This window comes from Nycticebus coucang, chromosome 10 (assembly GCF_027406575.1).
Source record: "Nycticebus coucang isolate mNycCou1 chromosome 10, mNycCou1.pri, whole genome shotgun sequence".
NCBI lineage: Eukaryota > Metazoa > Chordata > Mammalia > Primates > Lorisidae > Nycticebus > Nycticebus coucang.
The window spans coordinates 101,040,794-101,049,830 of record NC_069789.1 but is presented as its reverse complement, the minus strand read 5'-3'; the positions used below and the strand labels follow the sequence as shown (position 1 = coordinate 101,049,830).

Sequence of the window (9,037 nt, the reverse complement as noted above, 5' to 3'; positions counted from 1 at the left end):
GAGAGGAGAGAGCTCTCTGGTTGTAAGCCTGCATGGTCTGTTACTCTCGGGTACAGTCAGGGTGGCTTTCTCCTGCTAGGGAAACAGAGACACCCTAAAGTAGAAAGGTGAGAGGGACAACAGAGATCAGGCCCCTGGTGGGGGACAAGACCTAAGGTCAGGCAGGCCCACTGCCCCTCAAGTTCTCTCCAGGAAGACACAGGGTCTGATGGGAAGCTTTGAGGTAAAGACAGACACCTAGAGGTTGCAAACTATGGGTGGGACACTCATGCCTGGGTCAGGGCTGGCACTGGAGACAAGTTGATGGAAAATTCATTATCTTAGACCAAGGCCTCTGAGGCCGGCTCTTCTGAGCATGCAGCTCACAGGTGCTGCAGATGACACCAAAAATGCCTCTTCCCTCAACCACAGCCACCAACTCACTCATTCCCAGGCTTCCACATGTCCATCAGCACCACAACCTCCACCCAGGTCTGGCCAACCGCATCCAACACAGGCAGGCCCCTTGTCCTACAACTGCCTGAGGGGCCACCCACCTGGACTCAGCTGCACCTGCCAGGACTGTGGGCTGTGCCAAGAGTGAGCCCGCTCCCAGCCAGGAGCACCAAGACTGCCCAAATCCTTGGGTGGTGAGGGCCTCACCTCCCTGTGAACACTGCCCACGTGTTCTGCATTGTGGGGCCCAGCCCATAGGCAGCTGTGAGGTCCTGTCCCTTCTCAATCCCAACACCCCCTCCCCTGAAGTGAATGAGAAAGGGACAGAGAAGAAACTGCAGATGGGGACTAGTGCTGTGGCCCTCCCTCTCTGCCCTGGGCTTAGTGTTCCTCTCTTCCCCACAGTGGGCACAGTGGCCCCAGACACAGCCAGAGTCTATCCAAAAAATGACTGGGAATCTTTATTAAATCAGCAAACTCATATCCCTCAAGCCCGGGACCATACTGGGCTGCTCTCCCTTTTCTGTCCTCACCTCCCCTACCCCTTAGCCACAGTGAGGGGAATGGAAAATGAGAAGCCACAAGGGCCTCTGCCTGGGAAGGTTGCCCCACATGTGTGGTGAGCACAGTCCAGTTGTGGCCGGGGTAGCAGCTGCCACGGGCCCCTCCCTATAAATTAAGTCCCCACAGCCACAGCAGAAGGCAGGCCAATTGGAAGGTAGCATGTCTGACCCCAGCCAAGGAGTGGCTAAAGGAACAGAACTCAGGGGCAGAAGAGGCCAATGGGAAAAAGGAGAGTGGAGGGCAGGGGGAAGGTCCCCAAATTTTGGTCCCAGAGTAAAAGATAAGGCCAGTCGGTCCAGTTTTGATGGATGTGGAAAAGGGAATATCTTAGTAAGCACAGGGGAGAGGCTGCCATCAAGCACCCTAGAGGTAACAGGACAGGCTGGATCCTTCACCCTGGCAAAGAGGGAGCTCGAGAGCCCAGAGGCTCTCAGGGAATGTCACTGCTAAATATATACACACACATATATATTAACCATTCATGGGAAGGCGGGGCAGGGATGGGATCAGAGGATCTGGCGCGGCATCCCATAGCCAGTCATGCCCGCCTGAGATGCCCCGCGGTTGGTGCCCATCTGTAACCCAATCACGTTCTTGCCCTCTTGCAGCTGGTTGTCTGAGAAGTTCCGAGGGTTCTCCTTGGATTTCCTGGGTGGGAAGGGAGTGCCAATTAGGGGGAAGTTAGAGGCTGCCCAGTATATCCTGTCCCCACATAGAGCATAGGCTTTGCTGGGGCCCCAAGCCTTAGTGCCAGCTCTGGCTTTGAGCTCCCTGAAGCTGACTCCTCATCTTTCCAAAGGGATACTCTTCCCACCATGGGGAGAGGTGTGAGGACTAAGGGAGCCAGGAATATGAAAGTGCTTTGAAATGGGCTGGCTGCTCCCAAGATGATGTTAGTTTTTTCCTAGGGATAGGAATGGGCAGGAGCAGTGTGCTTGCTGGCCCCAGCAGCTACCCCAACAATACTTACTTAGGGAACCAATTGGGATCCCCAGAGAAGAGCCCATCATCCCGGGCTACTGCCAGCCCACCCAGGTTCATCAGGGTTCGTTGCACACAGGCCATGTTCTTTCCTAGGAAGGAGAATGGGAATGCATTGGCCACAGCAGGGCTGGGGTCACATCATCCCTTTTTGTCCTCAAGGAGCCAGACACTGGTTCCTTCTCCCTGGCCAAGATGGCCAGCACAATCTCTGGTCTCCTAAATGACAGGCCCCAGACCCTGGTCCTGGCCCACCTTCCCAGAGGTCCACAGTTTGGAAGATGTCAGTGGTGTTGATGCCGTAGCGCTCAGCTGCTTGCAGGAATTGAGAGATCTGCTCCATCTGTTTGAATGCCATGGTGGAGGACTGTATCTTCTTTACCGGGGCCTGCCCCTCAGGGTACAGTCCATTAATAAGCTCACACAGTACCTGGGTGAGGACAGTGGATGTGCAGAGGTGAGGATGCACTTAGCACAAATCAGTGTGCACCACTCCCGACAGCAGAGACAGAACCAGAAGGGGGTCTTCTCCTGCCTGAATACAGCTGGATCCCTTCCCCCAGAGTGAGCCTTGGGGTCCTTGGTCCAGCCCCCTGCCGCTGAACCCAGAGTGAAAGGCCAGTGTTCAGCCTTCCCTTGCCATTCCCGTAATACTGCATAACCTTCCTCATGTCACCAAGGCCTCCCAGGGCAGGGGAGGCACACTCACCCTTACGCTTCCCTCAGTGGGAAGGGAGGAAAGCTTGGGTCCTCTCCTAGCCTCAGTGAAGACACTCAGGCTTAGGAAGATGCTGGGACTGTATGCCCACATCTTCCCTTCCTCAGGTTAAACCACCGGAACTCGTCCTACTCCCTGTGTACTTCCAAGCTCCCCGTGGGGGCTCAGCTCTCACCGTGCCATCCTTGAGCCAGTTCTGGAAGTTCTCACGCCCAGGCTGGGGCCGGCCCACATCCTTGCGGCATTGGGTGGTGATCCACTGGATCAGGATCTGCTCCAAGTCAGCATCATATTGTTTCTCAATCTTCTGCTGCACCTCCCGGCTCAGGCCATACGCAGGTCCCCTGTTGGCCATTCTGAAGGGCAGTAGTAGCTGCGGGAAGCTGGGGAGAGGACAGGCCCAGACCTTCTGTCAACATCTGCAGCTTGTGCTGTGGGGAATCCTGCCTGTGGGGACCTACACCATACCTCCCATGGTGGGCCCTAAGGGTAAGAACCAGAAATGCTGCCAAATGAGGGAAATTTGGCCTTGATCCCTGGACACGGGCTGGAATAGCACTGCTCAGAATTCTGACTACACAGGCTGTCTCCAGATTCTCCCATCCCTATGACAAGCAATAGGTTTATTATATTGAAGCTCTCCATTAGATTTCATTTGAATAATAGAATAACTTTTTTTTAAAGCCTGAAATAGGATATGGGGTAAATGAGACTAAGACTGGGGTTTAGCTCCTCCTTTGGAATGGTCATCTTTAGCAAAGGTAAACTGGTCATTCTAACCACAGCCCTGCTCTTTAGAGCCCTGGGAAAGAGGAAGATTTGGGGAGAGGTGGAGAAAGATGGAGCAACTTGGGAAACCCATGCCAGGAGCTGGAGGACTGGTCAGATCCACTCTCAATCACCCACTGGGTTTCAATGGGGCACCTACCATCTGTGTTAGGGATTATAGAAGAGATACAAATCCTTGGTCCTAATGTGCCCACAGCACCATCAGGGAGACAGGGCAAGTACAATGAATAGGTTAAGGACTGCACACCATGAGTACCAGGCTGCACAGTTCAGATCACTCGTTGTAGGAATTAGAAGAAGAGGATGGGCAGAAGCAGCATGAGAAGACTTCCTAGAAGAGGCAGCCCTGAGTAGGCCCTTAACAAATTTCAGCAAGCAAAAGGAATGTCCCATGAGAAACCAGGCAGTAAAAACAAATTCTACTTTCCCTTCTAGGAATTGTAGTAGGCAGAATAATGGCTTCCCAAAGGAGTCCAGGTCCTAATTCCCAGAACCTGTGGATACTTTCATTACCTTACATGGCAAAAGGGGACTTCTCATGTGATTAAGAGTGTGAGGTGAGGAGGTGACCCTGGATCATCCAGGTGGGCCCAGAGTAATCACAAGGGTCCTTACTGGCTGAAAGGAGGAGGCGGAGGAGTCAGAGTGGTGTAAGTGAGTAAGGCAGCAGAGGTCAGGGTCATGCAGGGCCACAGACCAAGCAATGCAGGTGGCCTTCAGAAACCACAAAAGGCAAGGAAATGGATTCTCCCCCTAAGCCCTCAGAAGGAATGTAGCCCTGCCCACACCTGGATTTTAGCCAGGGATGCCCTTGTTGGGGTCTCTGGAAATGTACTAAATATGTGTTGCCTTAAGGCACTAAGTTTGCAATGATTTGTAATAGCAGATATAGGAAACTAATACAGGAGCCTTGAGCTGACCACGACCAGGATAGCAGCCCACAGTGTAAGATGCCAAAGGAAGCAGGCGGAAAGACAGTGCGGTCCCAATTTGGAGGGAATTGGTATTTTTTGGGAAACCTGGGAAGAGAGGGAAAGATGAGGAAATACATAGGAGAGTTTCTTTAACTTAGTTTGAGGGCCTGAGTTAGCAAGAACTGGGTGGTTTCCTGAACACTGGCTTGAGTTGGCAGAACTCACTGTGGGCAGTCTGTCCCCACCCACATCACTGCCAAGGTCCCACAGCCAGGGGCCTGCTGAGCAAGTCCCAGGAATGCTACTAACCCCAAAGGGAGCCAGGAACAGAGAAAGGACAGGGCCCCCCACTTCCTGCCCCATCCCCTCCCTGGACTGGCTTGTCTCTCTGCCCTGAAATAGTACCAGCTGTCTGGTTGCTCTCAAAAGTAGATCCCCAGGATGGATACCTGTGTTTAAGGAAAGGAAATGGAGCCACCTCTTTCCCCACATCTGGCTCTAGGCCAGGTGAGACATAAGGGACAAAGTGACTCTGGCTCTCTTTTTCCCAGGTTCAACAATCCTGCCACCCTCTCGATGGGCCTTAGGGCTCTGTCCAGGTACAAGAGGCCAGGCAGCCTCAAACACTCAAACCTCTCAGCCCCAGAGGCTTTGTGTCTGGGGCCAGTTCCCTCCCCACATTCCAGCATGGCTGCTCCTTTCTACTGTGGCTTATCAAGCTACACATTTCCAGCAGAGAAATCAGTTATTTTTAACCTTCATTAAGAGTGACCCACCCCCACCTCCATCTTCCCCCAGCCCTAGCCAGATAAATGTCAATCTGGGTCTGATCCACAGCATCAGCCACACATACAACCAGCTGGGGGAAGGCAAGTGGGTCAAGTGGCTGAGGCCAGAGGAGAAAGGGAAAGCAGCTTTCTTGCCCTTCCTGCCACTCAGTCTATAGAGCCTACAACCTCTGATGCACAGGGCACAGCTGGAGGCATGGCAGGAAGAGGAAGGGGAAGGGCTGTCATAGCCAGTGAGCTATCTTTGCCCAGCCCAACTTTCAGACCTCTCTTCTGGGAGTGGTCTCGCTAGGGTCACCTGGGTCTCAGGGCTGTGCTTCCAAGGGCCAAGTGGCACAGGGCACTATGGCACAAGTAAAGAAAGGGCAGGAGAATGATTAACTTAAGACACCAGAGTTCAGAGGGGAGGGGAGGGCCTGATGCCAAGAGCCCCTCAGGGCAGGACAAACTCAGCCTCGCAGACCCTCCTCTGAACAAAAGGTGGATGGATACTAAGTGCCCACACACACACACTCTGGGTCCTGAACAGAGCTGGCAGGGTTGCACGTCCAGCTGCAGTGTATCTGCTCCACACTGGGGCCATTGCCCTAGAAACCTGAGGTGCCAGAGCCACAGGGTGGACCTCTGGGGAGGGGCAGGCCCAGCCTTGTCAGCAGCTGTTTCTCTTCCCCACCCCTATGGCCAGGCAGGAGCTGATGGGCAGCGGCTGCTGGAGCTTCGAAGGCCCACCCTACTGAGACCCAGGGACCTACCCCTGCTCTCCCTCAAAGGAAGGGAGAATAGCAGATCGCCTACCAGGGTGGGCAGAAGAGATATGCCTAGCTGGAAGACAGGTGTGGGAGATGCCCCACAGCTGGGGAACCCAAGGGAAGGCAACAGCTGAACAACTTGGGGGGTAGGTTGGCAGCGAGCAACCTGAACTCTGGAGCTGACTGCAGCTGTGGGAACAACGCCAACCCCCACCCTCAGTGGTGGCCATGGGTAGGAAAGTTGGGAAAGGGGCAGGAGCCCGGGTAGACAGACACGCCAGCCCTGAGCCCCACCCGGCCCCTGGGCTGGAAGCTTACTTCACCCTAAGCCAAAGAAAAGGCGGACATGGGGTGGGGTGGAAGGATCTGAGGATTCTTGGCTGGGGTGCTCAGTTGAGAAGACAAAGGGACTCTCCAAACACCATGCAGATGGGACACAGGGGAACTTCCCAGCTCAGATTTGGGGCAGGGACTCTTCTGATAGACAGCAACCAGGATAGCAGCCCACAAAGTGAGATGCCACAGGAAGCAGGCAGAAAGACAGTAGGGGCCCATGGTCAAGGAATCCCCTTGGGGCAGCCCCTCACCACACCAAGAGTCCTGAGCAGAAGAGAAAGCTGAGGCTGCACAAACAGGAAGCCACAAGGCTTGAGCCAAGGAGGTGAAGTGGGGGCTGTTGCCATGGCTTCTGTGTACCAAACACAGAAATGGAGGCAGGGTGGGGGCACAGGCAAGAACGCCTGCTCAACACAGGCGTGGGAGGAGGAGGCTGAGCCCAGGAGGAGCAGTGGGATCCTCACAGCAGTTCTCAGGTGTAGCTAGGTTCAAGGGCATCATCCATCCAAGGGAGCCACAGGGGGCAGAGACAGCATTTGCAGAAGATGGGAAAGGAACAGTTCCGGGGTAGAGAGGGAGACTTAGGGAGGCAGAAGTTCAGAAGAAATACCCTGGAAGGGAAGGTGTGTTTTGAGCTAGAGCATTCATACCTGAAAATTCTGAAGGAAGAAGGGATAGTATGAAGAAAAGATGAGAGGCCACTCCCCTGGGGGTGCAGAGGCTGTAGGGTGAGAAAGGGGATTTACAGTTGGACAAAGACTATTTGTTGGTTCTGAAGTGACAGGACCTTGCTAGCCCAGGTCTATTATGGCCTCCTCTGCAGTTTTAGGTCTATCCTAGGGGATAGGAAGGAGAGTTTGGTGGCTGAATGTTGCTGTCTGGGGCTTTGGAATTACCAACGGTCAAAGAGAGAACTGGAGGAAGGAGGATTTTCCGGGCAAGCCACAGGTCTCATACACCGGATCCCCACTATCTAACCTCACAGGTACCAGGTGCGCTCAGAACCTCCACGCTACCGGCTCCAGGAGGCTCCAGAAGGCAACAGGAGGCTCCAGGAGGCCTGCAGAGCTCGGGGAACGCGGCAGTTCACTTCCGGTCCTGCAGGTCCAGCCTCCACAGCCGCTGCCCCCACCCCACGGCCACACCCTGGCCGTTACTGCCGATGAGTCACCACCGCCCGCCAGCGGGAGCGGGGTGGGGGGGTGACGCAGTGGTCTGGGCAGCCCGCCCGCCGCCCGCGGCCACCGCCGACTTTCCCAGCAGCAGGGGGCACGGGTGGGGCAGCGGGGTTCGGGCAGAAGTAGGAGAGTCTGGAAAGCAGCCGATCCTCCCGCACACACACACACTCACACACATACACACTGGCAGGGCATCCCAGGACGCAATCTAGGTTACAGCCCCCAGGTGTCTGAGAATGGGGCATCCTCCCGGAGAAAACTGGAGCTTCACAGAAGGTGAGGCCATAATGCGACCCACGCATGGAGTCTCCTAACCCCATCCCGCGACCATGCGTCTCCAAAAAAGTGAGCTGGCAGGAGAAGGAACAGAAAAGGCGGCCTCGGGGACTCAGAGGCATGCAGCGCCCACACGTGCTCCCAGAACCAGGAAGTGAAGGGTCGCGCGGGAAACCCCAAGAACGCCGAGCCGGCCCGGGGCTGGCGCCAGGGCCCAGTACGCGCGGTCATTCAGACCAGCCAGCTGAAGTCCGAGACCCTTTCACCCTCGCCCAAACGAGGACTCGGCACTGGAGCTGGCAGATGGGGCGCAGTCCCCGAGTCCCTGCTCCAGACGGACGCCCAGTCTATGCACCGGCCTGACCTCATCGTCCAACAATGCTGGGTCGGGGCTTGGGGACCTGGTCTGACAGCACAGGGCGGGGCAGAGCAGTTATTAGGTCATTGAACCCTCGCCTGGTACCAGCCCTTGATCCCCAAGCTAGCTAGAGCAAATCCCACGCTCTGGCTTCTCGCTCTCTACAGTCCATGCACATCCCCCCTTCGCCCTTCCACCCAGCTCACCGTTCAGACGGGCTGGACAGCTGCGCGCTCAAGGCAGGGTCTGCAGCGGCCAGTGGTGCGCCCTGGCGGGGCCGGGGGTTTTCAGTAGGGTCCCGCCTCAGACTGGGTGGAACAGGGGCGGGGCAAGGGCCCTGTGGGTTTAAAGGCGCCGCAGCTGAGATGGGGGGGGAGGGGCAGTGCTTAAGAGAGGGGCAGTGGACCAGAGGAAGGGTTAAAGGATCTCAGCTGTCTGGGCCTACAAAGGCAGTTGTGGTGGTCTCCACCCATGAGAACCTCAACTTCCACCCAGGAGCCCATAGACTCGCGCTCCCAGTAACTTTCTGCCTAGAAAGTTAGCCCAAGACTGTGGGCGTGTTTATGTAGGAAGAAACCTCTTGGTTTAAACGCGCCGGCAAAGTAAACGGAGGCACAGGAAGACCCGCCCCCCAACCCCAATTGACTAGGGTGTGGCAGGACTGGAGTTTGCAGGCCAGGGCAACACTCCCACGTGGTCTTGCTCCCCACCTGCTTCAAGCCTAGGCAGAAGGAACGGTGAGGTCACTCTTTGCCCTTGGCATGAGGGGCGTGGTGAACGCTGCGACCTGTGGTTCAGACCTGACTTCTCTCCTGCTTTCATCTTCTCTATGACCTGGCATCTTTCCTTAAACCTTGGAGGGATGGAGTGTGGGGGTCTCAGTGGAGGAGGAAGCCAGCCGGGTTCAGTCTCTCCAGGTTGGAGTCCTAACTTCAACCATCAGTGGAGCTC

The 9,037-nt window shown here is 55.7% G+C and overlaps 1 protein-coding gene across 2 annotated transcripts; it reads right to left on the bottom strand.

The window, feature by feature from the left end:
• Positions 1–874: 874 nt before the first annotated feature.
• Positions 875–8,439, bottom strand: TAGLN2 (transgelin 2). 2 transcript variants are annotated; one of them, XM_053608095.1, is made up of 5 exons: positions 8,293–8,439; positions 2,874–3,081; positions 2,236–2,410; positions 1,970–2,072; positions 875–1,647 (listed from the first exon to the last, which is right to left on the bottom strand). In XM_053608095.1, exons 2-5 carry the CDS (start codon positions 3,051–3,053, stop codon positions 1,506–1,508), a joined length of 600 nt encoding a protein of 199 aa, XP_053464070.1. In that variant the 5' UTR covers positions 3,054–3,081; positions 8,293–8,439; the 3' UTR covers positions 875–1,505. The 2 variants fall into 2 exon arrangements, with proteins under 2 accessions (XP_053464070.1, XP_053464071.1); XM_053608096.1 differs by lacking the exon at positions 8,293–8,439 and adding an exon at positions 7,253–7,341.
• Between the last annotated feature and the right edge of the window lie 598 nt (positions 8,440–9,037).